The sequence below is a fragment of the Dendropsophus ebraccatus genome, chromosome 3 (assembly GCF_027789765.1).
Source record: "Dendropsophus ebraccatus isolate aDenEbr1 chromosome 3, aDenEbr1.pat, whole genome shotgun sequence".
In the NCBI taxonomy this organism is placed as follows: domain Eukaryota; kingdom Metazoa; phylum Chordata; class Amphibia; order Anura; family Hylidae; genus Dendropsophus; species Dendropsophus ebraccatus.
Genome location: NC_091456.1, coordinates 159,598,762 through 159,617,034, shown reverse-complemented (window position 1 = coordinate 159,617,034; position 18,273 = coordinate 159,598,762). Strand labels below are relative to the sequence as shown.

Sequence of the window (18,273 nt, the reverse complement as noted above, 5' to 3'; positions counted from 1 at the left end):
CCATGTGATTGGCTGATTAGAAATTAAGTGGTAACGTGCAGTTGGACAGGTGTACCTAATAAAGTGGCCGGTGAGTGTAGATGACTGCAGCAGAGGGGAAAACTGGTTAAAAAAATGTCATGTACAAGATATATGATGGTCATAAATAATGCAGCTCCTCTTAAAACACATGCCTGCTTATCCTGAAATTAATGTGACAGGCACACTTGAAGGGGTTATCCAGGATTAAATAAAACAGATCATCCCTGTCCTCAGGTTGTAGTTGTAGGTGGTATTACAAGTCACCAAACGTATCCTAAGGTTGTGTGCTACATTAAAGGGAACCTGTCACCCTATGTGCCGGGGTGAATGCCGCCCGACCCCTGGTAGAGCCCCAGATACTTACCCCATCTTGTCAAGTCCAGCTCCCTGTGGAAGCCCGGCGCGGGCGCTGCATAGATGAGTTCGACGCCCATAGAGAATGAATGGAGCCGCCGGGCTTCCGACAAGGATATCTCCGTCGCGGGACATGGCGAGATGGGGGTAAGTATCCGGGGCTCTACCGGGGGTCGGCACGGTGACAGGTTCCCTTTAAGTTCAACGGTAAAACCCAAACTGTGGACAAGAGTGGTGCTGTTTCTCGAAGAAAGTGCCCTTTTTTTTTCTAAGCCTTAAACACCCCTTTAAATTTCTCCCATAATTTGTTGCACAACAATGTTGTGCAAACTCTGAGCTTGACCCTTAATGTTTTGCAGTGTTGCAATATTGTTTTCCCTCCTATGAACTATGGAGTTTTCTTATGTCAGTGTCCAAAATCTTTGTTGTAGGTGCGGAGTGAAAATTGCTGCCTTCCCCCCCCAAATTATATTTAAAGGGGTTATCCAAGCTAAGAAAAACATGGCCACTTTCTTCCAAGAACATCACCTCTCCTCTCCTCAGTTTGGGTGTGGTTCTGCAGCTCTGTTCCATTGGAGTGAATAGATCTGAATGGAGCATAAAATCTGGGCATAGGGTTGGTGCTGTATTTTTCCAATCCTGGATAACCCCTTTAAGTAAAAAAAAAATACATTAATCTCAATAACTAATAATCAGGGATTGTGATCCCTTACACAGTTTAACTTTGGTCAAATTTTTTCTTTCTTTTTAAGCATGGAGATAACAGATGAGGGGTTATTATGCTTTCTAAATGGTATTATAAACCCTCCTCCTGTAAAATTTTACAAAGCACATTATAAGGATTATGCCGATCAGTGCAGCTATGACAGTCAATATGATATCCATTACAGAAAATCCACAAGTTATTGCTACTTCAGTCAACTCAGTACCAGTCAGCGATGGTGGAGACCCACACGTGGTATAAGTCTTATCTAGAAACATCTGTTCATTCTGCTTGTACCAAGTTAGAAATTCGATGTTGGAACATGAGCAGTCAATGGGATTGTAGCTTAAATTGATGGTGCTTGTGTCTGATATATTCTGCACCAGATCAATAGGAATAGTCGAGATCATGTTGAAGGCAAAATTTAAGTAAACGTTACTTAGCTTTCCAAAGGCATCTGTAGTCAGTGCTCTTAGATGGTTTTGACTGAGGTCAATAGATTTCAGGTTCTTCAGCTTCTGGAAGGCTTGTTTTTCGATCACTTCCAGGTCGCAGTTGGAGAGTATCAGGGTTTCTAGCTGTGGAACTTTGAAAAACAGATTTTCTTCTTTGAGAGTCTTATGATAAAATACACTTCCTTCCATGTTTAGGTAAACCAGGTTTGTCAGGCCCTCAAAGAGCTGCAAATAGCTGGCGTTCACGTGGCCATATGACAAGTTCAGGGTCCTCAGATGAGCTAAGTTACTGAAAGGACTTGATGAGGCGTCAACTAACAAATAAATGTGTGACAAATCCAGAAATTCTAGCTGCTTGTTCTCTGGAAATGCTGGGCTGTCTAATGGGAGTGGTGCTCCATAACTGAGATCCAGGTGAATAAGGTTATGTAGACCACTAAACTGATCCCCGCAACATGCCGCCTTGTGAAAGTCATTGTGACTCAGGTCCAAGTATTGAAGATTAGATAACGTTTCTAAACATCTGGCCCCTAAAGCCCACGAGTCTAGATTTCTAACTATTTCTAGACGTGTCAACAATGGATAACTGGCTGAGCTTATGTAACAAAGACTGTATAAAAAGTTTTCACTTAGAATGAGTTCCTTTAATACATTGGGTTGACTCAAATTAGGAAAAGTATTAAGGGCCATGGCTGACAGATCTAGTTTTTCAATCTTGGTGAAACAGGTAAAGATTTTGGATGACTCTCCAAGTATGTACCTATACTGTAGACTGAGCTCCTTCGTGGAAAGATTACAGAGTCCATTCAGGTCTCCTGGTTCTATAACCAAATCGGTAGTAATGTCACTAAATGTTCCTATTCTCAGGGTGTGTGTGGACAACCCATGAAGTCCATCTAAAAGAGATGAAATCTTCGTATTCCAGCCACAACCAGCCAGATCCAAGTGATGGAAGTTGCTACTGTTGAACGCGTTTGGCTCGATGTATCCAATATTATTTCCTTTTAGAATTAAAGTCAGATTTTTAACCTTCTTGAGGAAGTCCGAATCTTGAACAGATATAGTTTTAATTTGGTTTAAGGCAAAGTTGACAAGCGTCAAGTTGTCTAAAGCAACGTCTTTGGGAAATCGTATGGAGGAGATGAAATTACTTTCCAAATTCAAAGTCTGCAGACTTTTTAAGCTATGTAAGGGAAGGAATGATAAGTCCGATATAGAGGTTTCCTGTAAGTATAAATGCTGAATGGAATTGGCTCCTTGGAATGCAGTGTCTGCAATGTACAATATAGGATTTCCAGTAAGTATAACTGTATTAAGCCTTGCATTGTTCCCGAAGGCATCATTGTATATCCAGTTAATGCCGCACCTGATACATAGAGGAGAAATTGAGTCAGGCTGAAGAAAAGCAACAGATATAAAACAATTTCAGCATTTGTTCAGTGATTGATTCTCCATATTAAGGACCCATTGCTCCATGTGTCTTCTAGCTACTTCAAGAAGCTTCTCCGGTTACATTACACAATCCTCATTGTGTAATGAAGTGTTGTGCAATTTTTAAAAAAGATTTTCTGTATATGTTGTTAGTGACTTTTAAGATCTCTGCTTGTATAAAGACATTTATTGCCAAACTATCCTTCGATGATGAAGTGTTCTGGGTTAAAGTTTAAGACAAAGGAAATTTAACCATTTGGTGACCTCCTCTGTACAGGTACAAGGGATAGGCTCTAGGGGGCTTTGAAGCAAGTTCAGGAGCTTCCTCATCTGCCCATAACTGTACATCATGGGTTATCTGGTTAGGTAAAATATATGTTGAATTACCCCTCCTCCTGGAGACTAACAATTCATTCCATATATGTCTTTACCTTTTCTGTCTCCTTCCCTCAGTTATGAGAATGTTGCTTTCTGCAAAAGACATAAAAAACTGAGCTGTTCAGCCCATCTCTGGTCTCAACCCTCCTCCCTTCCCTCCAAGACGGCTGATGTAAACAAGCCCTTATCTGCAACTGTGTAGAAAGTTTGCAGGGAGGATTAACCACAGTGAGTTTAACAACAACTTGACATCAGATTAATCCTCCCCGCACTACAAAGAAGGTACAAAGTTGCAGATAAAGACTGTCGGGGACTTGTCTACATTAGCGGTCTTGAAAGGAATTGGGAAGAGGGGAGATGGAGAGGAAAGCTCACAGAGTTTTTTGTGTCTTCAGCAGAAAGCAGCAGTATCAGAACTGGGGGAAGGAGACTGAATAGACATATAACAAGTATGGAAGAAATTGTTAGTCTCATGGGCAGCAACATATAAAAAGTTATCTTTGAGTGTAATACTCCTTTAAATAAAAGGCCTTCCATGTAATACATTGGGTGGTGCTATGTAGTTTTTTTTTTTTTTTTACCTCCTGCTCTGGCTAAAAAAAATGGTTGGGTCTCAATCAGGGAATCCCAGGCATAACACCAATAGGATCTAATACAATGTATAGAAATGGGTCACATGATAAAACAACCGATTTACCGCTACATTGACAATAAACAATATTGTTACATTCTAAGCATGCAATAAAGACATGTTCCGAAATTATTACCGTGATAAATCTAAATATTCCAGATTTTCTAGACGACTGAAGACCCAGTTATAAAGAGCGTACAATGAGTTAAAGCTGAAATCTAAAGACTCCGTACTGGTGGGTATCGTGGTGGGCACTGCCTGCAGTCCTTGACCCTCACAGGTGTAACTTTTATTTACAATTACCTGGAAATAAAATCAAATGGAAAAAAAAATGCTCATTATAGTAATGACAATAGATAACAAGAACAATATAAACCTCAAATACAGGAAGGCCTATGGGACATATATACTATAATACAATAGTATGACTGGAAGTGAAACAATGTGACTTTTTTAAGAATAAAGGGGGTGTACATGAACAGTGGTTATGCAGTTGGAGACTACTGTGTGTCACAGGAGCTGAGCTCGTTCTATAGGTGACGGCTGCTATCCATAGCTGATATTCTCTATAAATCACAGACGTCGGAGAAACACCTTGTGTAAACCCAACCTTAAAATGGAAAGTTCACCTAATGAAAACCATATAACAGAATGCTGCTGCTTACACCCCCAGCAGTGAGCTGTAGTCTGTGAGAGAAGAACATGCAGTAGCTATACAATTCCCCTACAGCACCTCTACAGGAGATGTAGAGAATTACACAGGTTTAGTTTACACAATTTAATATATTGAGTAGTCCATGTGATGTATATATGTGCTCAGTGGCGAAATTTGGTGGGGGCAAAGGGGGCGGTCGCTCCTGGGCCCACTCATGCAGGGGCCCACTGAGGTCTCAGACTGTTAATGCTGTCTGCAAAAGCTATTGCTTTTGCAGACAGCCTTAACACATGTCTGTAGTGACCGGGGTCCCCAAGAAGCCAACAGCACCTGACAACAGCACCTGCTCCTGAGGGGGCCGCTCAGCTGTCGGATGCAGAGCCCGGCCAGGGCTGGATCTTCTCCCTGCATCTTCCTGCTTCTTCCTCACACACTGCTACTGCTGGCCCCTCCCCCTCACTGTCCTACAGAGCTGGTATGAGGGGGAGGGGAGGGATCAGCAGCTGGAGGGATCCTCACCGTCTATGGCTGCCAGGGAGAGACTGAAGACGTCCAGCAGCAGCTCTGACAGGGAGTGAGGCTGCAGAGTGCTGGAAGATGTCAGGTACTGAGTGAGGACTGTGAGAGGAGTGACAACACACTGACAGACACAACCACCCACCCACACCACTGACCAAATGATCAGGAGGAGATATACTGTATATATATATATATATATATATATATATATATATATATATATATATATATATAATGTACAGTATATGTGTGTGTCTCCTGCTGCTCACTTGGTCACTGCTGTATATATATATATATATATATATATATATATATATATGACCAAGTGAGCAGCAGGATATATAAGTCATAAGTGACCGGCAGGATATATATATATATATATATATATATATATATATATATATATATACAGCTCTGACTTGCAACAGCTGGAGGGACTGAGTGTGACAACCTTGCTGTAGTCAGTGTGTAATGGAGGTCACCCAGCTTTTCCAGTGTCCTGTAGTCAGCATAATGGAGGTCACCCAGCTTTCCCAGTATCCTGTCGTCAGTGTCATGGAGGCCACCCAGCTTTCCCAGCATCCTGTATGTCAGTGTGTAATGAAGGTCACCCAGCTTTCCAGCATCTTGTACTCAGTATGATGGAGGTCACCCAGCTTTCCAGAATCTTCTATTCAGTATAATGGACGTCACCCAGCTTTCGCATCATTGTACAATGGAAGTCACACAGCTTTCCCAGTATCCTGTAGTCAGTATGATGGAGGTCACCCAGCTTTTCCAGCAATAGTACTCAGTATGATGGAGACTGCACATGGGTCTGTACTAGGGATGGTCCGAACCCGCCGAGGTTCGGGTTCGGCTGAACCTGAACGCTCGGCATCGGATTCCCGCTGTCTGCCCGCTCCGTGCACTCCGTCCAAACTCGGTTCGGATCATCCCTAGTCTGTACTAAACAGAGGAGGAGAGGAGTTTACTACACACAGGGGGCAATACTATAGAGAAGCCTACACCCCAGAGAGGGGGGGCAATACCACAGAGAGGCCTATACTACACAGAGGCTGCATAGAGGGGGCTACACTACAGGGGAGTTTGTATAGAGATGAGGATAATGCTGGAGCGAGGAGCCTAAAATGTCTCTCTAGCAGATCCTGTGGAGACAAGTCATGGTCGGAAAAGTCTTCATGATGGCTGGAGCCAGATGGAGACCAAAGGAAAAGTGAACAACCTTGAATATAAAAAAAAAATTGCAATTCATGCAGAGAAGCCGCCTTCTGTGAGTGACTGAATGATGTTTTTGTATTTGGTAGAACACCGCTCTATGCCATAATTCACACACTGCTTTTTCCAAGTAACCCCAATCTTGATGAAAGCCCCCCCTTCCTTCCCCAGTGCTGAACTGAGTAAGGTCCGGGGGCCAAAGGCCCCCCACATCCACTCTGATCCCTAGCCTTCCTCCTCATGCAGCACCCACACTCTCTCAGAGGCCATGCTAACTTGTGTCCCTTTTTAGAGCTCTTACCATGGTGAACGCTCTCCCTCCCTCTACTGCTTAGCCCTTACCACATTTTCACAAGCGCCCCCAACACATTGGACCCCCTTGCTGTACCTGCACCATCATGTAGTTGCAAATGCAGGTATCTATACACCTTATGCTAAAGTAAGTTAAAGGGGTACTCCAGCAATTTTTATTTTTTTAAATTAACTGGTTTCAGAAACTTATATAGATTTGTAAATTACCTCTGTTTAAAAATCTCAAGTCTTCCAGTACTTATCAGATAGATAGATAGATAGATAGATAGATAGGATAGAAGTGGATATCTAGCAGCTCATCACATATCTTGGATTGTACATGGATGATCACAACCAACTCACCCCTTTTAATGTCTAAAAGCGTATTACCTATACCACTATAATTTTTAGGCAAAGATAATCTGGTTAAAAGGGTTCTCCAGAATTAAAAGAAAAACAGCATAATTGTTTTTCCAAAAACAGCGCCACCCCTGCTCTTAGGTTGTGTGTGGTATCACAACTTGGCTTCATACACTTTAGTCGAATACCACCCACAAACTGAGGACAAGAGTGGTGCTGTCTGTGGAAGAAGGCAGCTATATTTTTCTAATCTTAAGCCCTTTTACTTTTTTTGTGGTTCTATATTTCAGATGTAGAAGCCTCTTACACGGCTCTTTATCCTTATTCACTATAAGAAATGTAGAAGAATATTCCCTTTATTATTCAGAAATCCTTGTCACCTGCTGAGGTTTCCTATGGGTAACAATGGTTGGGGGCCCACTTAGACTCACTCGCCCCCCCTAGACTGAACCCCTAGCTACGCCCCTGTATGTGCTGCTTCCTCTAAGGCAGTGGAGTCAAACCTGCAGCCCTTCAGCTGTTACAAAGCCTCAATTCCCATCATGCCCGAACAGCCAAAGCTTTTTGCAACAACTGGAGGGATGCAATTTTTACACCTGTGTTCTATATCAGTGCTTCTCAAACAGTGAGGCGCCCCCTAGAAACATTATTAATTTATTTTGTACTTGCTTTATTAGTATTTAGGGCTTGAAAGCTAGCTCTAGCATTATTTTCAGCTTTTTAATGGGCTTTTACCGCAGATGGTGAGGCCCAGGCACCCTCTTGGTCAGTCTGGTGAGGCCCAGGAATTGCCTTGGTCTGTTGGGTGAGGTTCCAGTAGAAAAAGTTTGAGAAACCCTGGTCTAGAGCAATCCACCTTCGCTGATAAATGAGGGTCCCAAGATAGGTATTTCTTTTTTTGATCTACCCAGTATTTCCCTTTAGCGTACTTGAAAATTAGATTTCCAAACCAGAGAGAGCCCCTTTAAGGCCATGTACACATCTGCATTGTGTCATCCAGTTTGAATGAATCTACCACTCTTCCGTTTACTTCCATCGCCATAGAATTCAATGTCAAAAAATTAAAGTTTCCAATGATTAATTTTTCTGAACATAAAAAAAGACCATAAGGTTTCCCTCACATACTTTGTGTCTGGTGTTTTTTAGGCAAAAAAAAAGCCAGAAAAACCACCATTGTGGCACAACTTTTTTTTTTTGCATGCATTGGCGGTTTTTCTGCCATTTTTCTAGCATTTTTGGAACAGTTTTTCCCTCTTCTATCACATGACCTAGCTGCTGGACCACAAAAGGTGACAAAAAACGCCATACACAGCAACGTTTTTTTTTTTGAGACAACCAGAACAATCCCATTGAAGCCTAAGGGAGAAAAAAACGCCTCACCATCAGCATGCTGTGCTTTGGAAAAACTGCCAAAGAGCCTCAAAAATGCCAAAAAGGAGAGAAAACGTCACCCTCCATAAAACGCAGTGTGTGAGACCGATCAAGAATTTCCACCTAACATCTGGCCGCTGCAAAGCCGGAGTGGCCCACCAGAGGATCGGAGGATCCGGTGGGCCCTCCAGCTTTAAAATCTGCAAAAACACTGACATGTTTTTTCTGACATGTTATTTCTCAATGGTTCTTCATTGGTGGGCTCCCAGGGTAATTTTTTTCTGGTGGGCCCCAGACGTCCCAGTCCATTTTTATTGCCACTTTTTTTCAAAAATTTTATGGCAGTGTGAAGCCAGTCTTTGTTCTTTCCAAAAACTGAAGTTTACACAAAGTTATAATTGATGGGATCAGCTTCTATATTTATAATGCCAAATAGGATCAGACAAGGGGAAAGTAGAGAAGACAAACTTAGGTGTGAACCCGACCTATCATCCTTTTTCTACATCCATAAACCCCTTTTAAGCAGTCTGGAGGACGACCGTCAGGATGTGTGCAGAAATAACCACAGATTCATTGTTGAAGGAATGAATGGGATCCGGACTATTTTCTTGTCGTGCATTGGGGGTTACCGCTTCCATGTAACGTAACAAAGCAAATACAGCACATGGCTGTAATATTCCCGAAACTGTTCCACTTTTTTACATTGTGAAAACCCCTCCTAGATGATGTCTTTGTATCTTCTCCCTTGGATCATGATTATTCATTAATCTTGTATACTGTTTAATTGTATTAAGATATTAATAACACTTATGGGAAAAAAAAAGTTAATGAAACATCTGTTGTTGATTGATGATGTGAGGGTCTTGGGAGAATTGTGGGATTTGTGTATAAGTGACAGGTGGTTGTCATGCATATGTGATCTCTAAGGTCTAGTGACTGCGATTACATCCGCTACACAGAACAGCCGAGCGTCTTATGCTGTATCCCTGCTTTACTCTAGAGTATTATGTGCATATTGTATGTATAAGTGGCTTAAACCTGTGAAAAGGTACAATTTTGTTATGTTGGGATAGAGAACCACTGGTATATGCTGCCAGGTTACATATGTAAGACAGGTATTAGAAAAACATGGCCGCTTTCATCCAGAAACAGCCTGTCCTCAGTTTGGGTGTGAAGGTTTTGCAGCTCAGCTCCACTGAAGTTAATAGAGCTTAATTATACCACACGCAACAGGGGTGTTATTTTAGGAGAAAATAAAATTAAAGGGGAACACCTTGTTCACTTAAAGGGGTATTCCGTCGATTTTTCTTTTCTTTCAAATCATCTAGTGACAGAAAGTTATATAGATTTGTAATTTACTTCTATTTAAAAAAAAATATCTAGTCTTCTAGTACTTATCATCTGCTGTATGTCAGGCAATAAGTGGCGTATTCTTTCAAGTGCTCTCTGCTGCCACCTCTATCTGTGACAGGAACTGTCTAGAGCGGTAGCAAATCCCCATAGAGAACCTCTGGAAACTGCTCTGGACAGTTCCCGATTTGGACAGAGGTGGCAGCAGAGAGAACTGTGTCAGACTGGTAAGAATCCACGACTTGCTGCAGGACATACAGCAGCTGATAAGTACTGGAAGACTTCAGATTTTTAAATAGTAAATAAAAGTAATCTACAATTCATATAACTTTCTGACATCAGTTGATTTGAAAAACAAAAAAACTAAACACTGGAACACCCCTTTGTGTGAACACATTTAGAGAAATGTGTATGTAGAAGAATGAACCCACAGACTGTCTCCCTTTCTCCCTCTAATATTCAGCGTTGAAATGACATTTTTATGTTGTATATGTTCATTTACAACAGTAAACCAGTAAACACAATGTACCATATACTATAACCGCATATACAATCACCATATCCTATAATACATGTACAGTATAATATAACAATACTAACTATGCTTTACTTACTGATACAGCTTTACCATAGTGTGTGTACAGTACATACCGCAGAACAGACCGGCTCTAGTGAGAGTTTAGATGTCTTGGAGAGAACTGGATAAAATACGAGCAGAAAAACAAAGCAAACAGCAGAAGCCATTGTCAGGATGGAGACGTGTGAGAGCAGAACTTACTTCTCACTGTAGAGGAAGCATTCACTATCATCCGGAAGAATAGCAATTGCTGAAGTGTTTCATTGCTAAATGTTTCCTGAAAGTCAATGTCTGACCAATCGCTGCCTGGCACTGCATTCCCAACCTGATAATAAAGACGTTACTAAAGCTACATGGTATCACTCCATGCTGGGAGTTGTAGTTTTACAACAAATGTAGAGCTGCGACCACTGATAACGGGGATCAGCACTGTAATGGACATTCATTTAGTTCACATCTTGTAGGTTTACAGTTTAAAAATGATTATAGTGCAATAATGTACACAATAATTATTTTTAGGGGGATTTTTCTAGATGTGGTCTATTTCTGCTTCGGTAAGAATAAACTGGTCTATTTAAAGTGCAATTTACTATCAGGGATAAGCCTGGTCTATTTTCTGTGGTGCTGATTTGTTTGGCTCAGAGTTGTCTCTAAATAGTCTCATTGGCCCTGGTTCACCTCCTAGGTAATGCGCATTTTCTTCTCCCTTTCTTTTTCAGATACCGGCACGCAGAGTATTACGTCGGATTCGTTTGGACTATATCGATGATCAGCGGACTTTACTGTGCAATAAAATGGTCAACGAGGGGTGTAGGGGTGTTTTTATTTGAATAAAAAAAAATTCTAGCTGTGTTGTGTTTTCTTTCATTACTTTACAAACTTAGTAATGGATTCCGTCTGTCAGACAGCTTCCACTACTAAGTCGGGGCTTAGTGCTAGCCGGTATAAAATGGCTAACACTAACGCCCCATTATTACCCCAGTACCCAATTGCACCAGGGGTACTGGGAAGAGCCAGGTGCCAGTGGTCCCGGAGCATCAAAATTGGCGCTCCTGGACTGGGTGGCAGCAGGCTGGCAGGGCCGTATTAACAGCTGCTGCTGCCCTGGGCACTAAACTTGAAGGCGCCCCATCTTGGCCACATGCTTTTTTTCTACATGTAGAAACATTGAATTGCGTTTTTTATGGTTTTTAACTGCTTAAAACATAAATTTCCACATAGAATCAATGATTAGAGCAGTCTGCATATTGTCTGAAGGAAATAGGTAGGTAATAGCTCCAGGCGTCATAGCCATACAAGACCTGATAAACACTGCCACACCAGACCAGATCATACCTCCCCCCCTAAAAAAGACAACAGATTTACTGACAAGTCTGACCAGGAGGTGGGAGACTAAAAAAAATAAAAACAAAAAAAGTTTTTCTCCCCCTGCTCCCTGGTGCTGCCCTAGGCACGGGACCACAAGTGCCTAGTGGTAAATACGGCCCTGCAGGCTGGTAATATTAAGCTGGGGAGGGCCAAAACAAATGGTTCTTCCCACCCTGGTGTTACTAGGCTGCTGTTGCTTAAAAGTAGGTGGAATCCTATGTGTTTTTTATTTTTAAATAATTAATAATAAAATAAAACATGCCTACTTTCAGCGTAAACTGAAGTAGGCATGATCAGTCTATGTTTGGGAAAAGTTGCAAAATTTAGAGCAGCTAAGCGGCTGCTCAAAATTTTGCGACTTTTCTATGCCAAAATAATGGCTTAAATTGTTAATAAATCTCCCCAATGGTGTAAAGTGAAACTGGCTCAGTTGCCCCTAGCAACCAATCAGATTCCACCTTTCATTCCTCACAGACACTTTGTAAAATGAAAGGTGGAATCTGATTGGTTGCTAGGGGCAACTGAGCCAGTTTCACTTTACACCATGTTTGATAAATCTCCCCCTATGTGTTTACATTTTTAAGATTTCCATCAGTAGCTTCTCACTAAACTCAGCAGACAACGCTAAATCCCCAATAAAATGTTGAAAAACTAAGTAATTCTTGTGTTTATCACTCACCGCTGCTGATTTCATGGGGGTATAAAATGGCCTGAGGGGGTATGAATTGGCCTAGGCCAAAATATACCCCAGGGTACAATCTAGCCTAGGCCAAAATATACCCGGGGTATAAACTAGCCTAGGCCATTTTAACCTTGTTTATTCTCTGGGCTGGGGGTATACTCTGGCCTGTTACACTGGTTGCATAAAGGTTATTGTGGTTCAATAAAAGCTATTGCCGACCTTCACCCAGCAATGAGTAACAATTAGAGATGAGCGAACCTCAAGCATGCTTGAGTCCATCTGAACCCGAGCGTTCGGCATTTGATTAGCGGTGGCTGCTGAAGTTGGATAAAGCCCTAAGGCTATGTGGAAAACATGGATATAGTCATTGGCTGTATCCATGTTTTCCAGACAACCTTAGAGCTTTATCCAAGTTCAGCAGCCCCAGCTAATCAAATGCCGAACGTTCGGTTTCAGATCCACTCGAACCCCCGGTTCGCTCATCTCTAGTAACAATGTCTGTTGTCTTTATTCCTGGCGGCGTAGTGGTAAGACGTTAAGGGGTTTTAAGTGTATGGCGCTCAAAGCAGTCTGTGTTACCGATTCTTCTTTCAAAAAGCTGCAAGGACCAATGACAGTCCTTGCTGTCGGAAGCTCAGAACTAAGTATTAGGAGACAGTGTCCTGCTATGTGTCCTAGGTTCCCATCAGCACATCTGGTTCCAACTCTGTAGAAAGTAAGATGCAATCCAAGATCCTGTACTGGATACAGCAGCCAAAGAGACAGAACAGGCTGCCGCCTCCTAATGCCTAGTACTTAGTAGCCTCCAGCTAGGGCTGCAGTTGTTCCATGCAGCTATGTATAGGCAGAATCATCAAGTGATTTAGGAGAAATTATAGTACGCATTACTGCATTACACAATTGAAGATTTCAGATGATTGCAGACATCATATATATGGTACCTGTGAATCTAGCCTACAACTACAATTAGATCTAAAGGTAAACTATTAGCATGTTAGAAGCATCTAACCTGATATCTCCCTATAACGCACAGACTGCTGAGGATGAAGGTTTCTTACCATCATCCTCTGAGCCATTCCTGGGATATGAGCAGTTTATTTAAAATGTTAATTAGGCATTTAGGTGCACTGGGGGCGGGGCTACTGACTAGTAATGATCGGTGACCAGTTCACCAAAACACCTCATTAGCATATTACTGTTAATAATCCCAAAATGGCGACCAGTATAAAGCTAATAAACTTACCTTCATCCTCATCCCCCTGTGCGCTATAGGGAGATATCAGCAGGTTAGATTGTTTTCTTTAAGAAAGATCAGTAGTATCTTTTAATATATTTGCTTTCTCTTTATGACCTGATTTTGGATTCAAAACTGCATCATAAAACCTGAATGTGTGGGAACTCCCTTGTTGGGGAAGAGAATTTTTAGGATACCTATAACCTTGTAGGGTATGACCTCACCACCCTATAAATGATTAGACTCCAACCTATAGCCTTATAGCAAGGGGATAAGTGTATGAGCAAAGGGGGATCCAACCACTGGAACCTCCTAAAATCTTGGCAATGTGGGTCTCTGAATCTCTTATCTGAATGGAGTGGCTATAACACACATGACATGTGGCTCCATTTACAGCGGGCCCTCAACATACCATATTAATTGGTTCCAGGACGACCATTGTATGTTAAAAATATTGTTACCTGAGGATCACCATATTGGCATTTGGACTAATGGAAATAAAAAGTGATAACTAGATTTGCATTTCCATGGAAATACATAGTGCTTGAAAAGAGCGCCCCCTTACCAGAGACTTTCTTTTAAGAGAAACTTTAATCCTGGGTGCCGTCCCTTTAAGTGCGATTTGGGTCCCATCCCTTTAAGAGCAACTTGGCTCCTGTCACCCAGGACCCATTTCGCTCTTAAAGGGACCCAGTTCACTCTTAAAGGGACCCATTTTGCTCTTAAAGGGACCCAGTTCGCTCTTAAAGGGACCCAGGTCGCTCTTAAAGGGACCCATGTTGCTCTTAAAGGCACCCAGGTTGCTCTTAAAGGGACCCATTTCACTCTTAAAGGAACCCATTTTGCTCTTAAAGGGACCCAGTTCGCTCTTAAAGGGACCCAGGTCGCTCTTAAAGGGACCCATGTTGCTCTTAAAGGCACCCAGGTTGCTCTTAAAGGGACCCATTTCACTCTTAAAGGAACCCATTTCGCTCTTAAAGGGACCCAGGTCGCTCTTAAAGGGACCCATTTCGCTCTTAACTGGACCCAGTTCGCTCTTAAAGGGACCCAGATAGCTCTTAAAGGGACCCAGGTCGCTCTTAAAGGCACCCAGGTCGCTCTTAAAGGGACCAATTTCACTTCTTAAGGGACCAATTTCACTCTTAAAGGGACCCATTTCGCTCTTAAAGGGACCCAGTTCGCTCTTAAAGGGACCCAGGTCACTTTTAAAGGGACCCATGTTGCTCTTAAAGGGACATATTTCGCTCTTAAAGGGACCCAGGTCGCTGTTAAGGGGACCCAGGTTGCTCTTAAAGGGACCCATTTCACTCTTAAAGAGACCCAGATCGCTCTTAAAGGGACCCAGGTTGCTCTTAAAGGGATCAATTTCACTCTTAAAGGAACCCATTTCGCTCTTAAAGGGACCCAGGTCGCTCTTAAAGGGACCCAGATAGCTCTTAAAGGGACCCATTTTGCTCTTAAATGGACCCAGTTCGCTCTTAAAGGGACCCAGGTCGCTCTTAAAGGCACCCAGGTCGCTCTTAAAGGGACCCATTTCGCTCTTAAAGGGACCCATTTCGCTCTTAAAGGGACCAATTTCACTCTTAAAGGGACCCATTTCGCTCTTAAAGGGACCCAGGTCGCTCTTAAACGGACCCATTTTGCTCTTAAAGGGACCCAGGTCGCTCTTAAAGGGACCCAGGTCGCTCTTAAAGGGACCCATTTAGAGCGACTTGGGTCCCTTTAAGAGCGGCTTGGGTACTGTCCCTGTAAGAGCGACTTGGTTACCGTCCCTTTAAGAGCACCTTGGGTATTGTCCCTGTAAGAGCGACTTATGTAATTCCTCTTACACAGGGGCTTGGGTACCGTCCCTTTAAGAGCTGCTAGGGTACCGCCCCTTTAAGAGCTGCTAGGGTACCGCCCCTTTAAGAGCGGCTTGGGTACCGCCCCTTTAAGAGCGGCTTGGATACCGTCCCTTTAAGAGTGGCTTGGGGGTACCGTCTCTTTAAGAACAGCTTGTGTACCGTCCCTGCTACATGCCTGCCTCAGCTCTGCTATTTTACTGACTGAACGCTACTTATAATGGTAAAGATCATTGCTCGGTTACCATGACAATCTTACTCATGTCAGTGAGACAAAATCGTTAAGGACCTTCCATATATTACATCTTCTATTGGCCAATAGTGGACATGTGACTGTGGATGGTGTGATACAGTGCCTGACAAGACCTTAGAGTTCCTATTGGCTGCTATATTTCAGCTATTTGCATATGTGCTGTGATTGGCTGTTAGCGATTAGAGTGTGGCCATTATTTCCAATGGGCCATTATTTTCTATGGGAAATTAGGGGTCCTTAAACGTAAATTTCTTAAAAACTACGAAAAATAGATAGCACACCTCACACCACCGAGGGCTTCGAAACGCTGTATTACGCGCAGAAAAATGGCTGGAAAAAACGGAAGAAGAAGAAGAAGAAGAATACAGATTACAAGCACTATAATTACTGAAAAGTGAACAATAATATCACATAGTACTCAAAGAACAAAGCATAACTTTTACAACTGCAGAGCAATACACCAACATAAGGATACATAGAGGCCGATCAGTTATCAGATATAAATAATTAGAGAAGAAGGAGTTAAGATGAATCTTAAAATTTGAGGAATGTCTGTATTCCGTGTACTTCCTACCCTTGATGTGAATTTACAACCATTGGTGGAGCTGTAGTGCAGCTACTTTCTTTCCTGAATATGTACTATACCCTAATGGCTATATTCCTTTCACCCCCTTATATGTAGGTGTTATTTCAGCTATCAATTTCTCCCTATTGGCAATAATTAAAGTGTCACTGCAGAAATCAATAGTACAGGCGATTTTAAGAAACTTTGTAATTATTTGCTGAAAAATGCATTTTTATCATGAAAAAGCAATTTGAAGCTCTCCCCCCTGTCTTCATTGTTCTCTTATGGAGAGGGAAGGGGTTAAGGGAGATGAGGCAACAAAACAGGACAACAAAGAGTTAATTTACAGCTACATCACCGGGCTATCTCCTTTGAAGTCAGCACTGACCTCTGAATCCCGGCTTTCACACAGGTCTCGCTGTGTAATCCTTTGTTCTCTGCTCTCTGCTGGAGACTAATCTCCCCCTCCCCTCTCCATAGGTTACACAGGGCTCAACTGATGTAAAAGAGTTGAGATTTCCTGATAATGAGCAGTGAATGAGAGAAAGGAGGGAGGAGGGGACCTGGTAAAAAGTCTTTTTGATAATGGCATATTTGCCTAATAAACCCAATTACAAAGTTTCTTAAAATGGCCTGTACTATTGTTTTTTGAAAAACAAACAAACAAACCCCCGCACACACACAAAACTGCAGTGACACTTTAAGATACATTTGCCAATTCTGCAGTTCCTTGACTTGTCCCAGGGGGGTTGCTTTAAGATTTATAGAGGAAGGGGCAGTTTACTGGTTGTGTTTGCTTTTATCTGGGCGAATGCTACAATGTGCAGGTTCAGGAGATATCAGATAAAAGACTATGGGGGACATTTATCAAGAGCTTTGCACCTCTTTTAGGTGAATAACAGAGGTTAGACTAAAAAAGGGCAAAAAATCCAATTTATGAACCAGTATTCGATGGGTAAATATTTTTTGGATGTGACTTTTTTTTTCTAATCTGCCTGTTTTTAGTATTCACCCAAAAGTTTGTGTAATCTGTGTAAAATTTGCACCCAATGTATCATTTGCGACTTTTAAAGAAATTACACAAACTGGTGAAGGCCTCCGTCTGGTCAGTACCAGGTGAATTTGTTTGCACACTTTTTTGTGAATATTCTATTTGCAAATTAATGAATAACTTAAGTCCTTTTTGGCACGTTTTAGACTCAACAGGAAATGTCCCCCTAAATCGTTAAGAAGGCCGAACCCTTATCCAGACCAAATTGGGTGTGACGGACCTTCAGTCCCCCATTGGTGTTGAGCCATAGGCTGTATCCATGTCTTCCAGGACTCCTTAGGGTGGCATCTATAGATGAGCGAACCTCGAGCATGCTTGAGTCCATCCGAACCCGAACGTTTGGTATTTGATTAGCGGGGGCTGCTGAAGTTGGATAAAGCTCTAAGGTTGTCTGGAAAACATGGATACAGCCAATGATTATATCCATGATTTCCACATAGCCTTAGGGCTTTATCCAACTTCAGCAGCCGCAGCTAATCAAATGCCGAACGATCGGGTTCGGATGGACTCGAGCATGCTCCAGGTTCGCTCATCTCTAGTGGCATCCAACTTTTTCAGACACTGATATTCAAATGTCAAACAATCCAACTTGAACATGCTCGAGTTATAGCAGACACTTTCTTTGAGAAGAAGACCACGTTTCAATGGAACTTCAGTCTTCTCAAAGAGGTTTATCTGTATTTGATAAGTGACCAGCTTTAATACATGTATCTTTATGTTGGTGACTTATGATCACTTTTATAAGCAGTTGTAAGATGAGATTTTTATCGCTTGAGTTTTATGTATAGCACAGGTCTTTGCCAGTGATTTTTGTTTTCTGCCGCTCTGTGATAAGACTGCATTGTTGGTCTGGGTTACAGTACTCTGATTTTCCCTTTTTCTGCCATCGGACCATTGGAGATAGCGAGAATTTTATCTGTAGTCGGCTATCTGCAGACACTACTAGGTGTGCTCTGAATATGGAT

General features: G+C 42.1%; 1 protein-coding gene across 1 annotated transcript; it reads right to left on the bottom strand.

Annotated features, from left to right (window-relative positions):
- Window positions 1-403: 403 nt before the first annotated feature.
- Window positions 404-10,485, bottom strand: CD180 (CD180 molecule). Its single transcript, XM_069964701.1, has 3 exons — window positions 10,389-10,485; window positions 4,110-4,276; window positions 404-2,899 (listed from the first exon to the last, which is right to left on the bottom strand). The coding sequence occupies exons 1-3, from the start codon at window positions 10,479-10,481 to the stop codon at window positions 1,162-1,164; spliced, it is 1,998 nt and encodes a 665-aa protein (XP_069820802.1). The 5' UTR covers window positions 10,482-10,485; the 3' UTR covers window positions 404-1,161.
- Window positions 10,486-18,273: the final 7,788 nt, after the last annotated feature.

Coding starts and splice junctions, on each gene's coding strand:
- CD180 (XM_069964701.1), bottom strand. CDS start 10,481: ATGGCTTCTGCTGTTTGCTTTGTTTTTCTGCTCGTATTTTATCCAGTT. Junction 4,277..10,388: donor TAGAGCCGGTCTGTTCTGCG/GTATGTACTGTA, acceptor TTTTATTTCCAG/GTAATTGTAAATAAAAGTTA. Junction 2,900..4,109: donor GAATATTTAGATTTATCACG/GTAATAATTTCG, acceptor TCTATGTATCAG/GTGCGGCATTAACTGGATAT.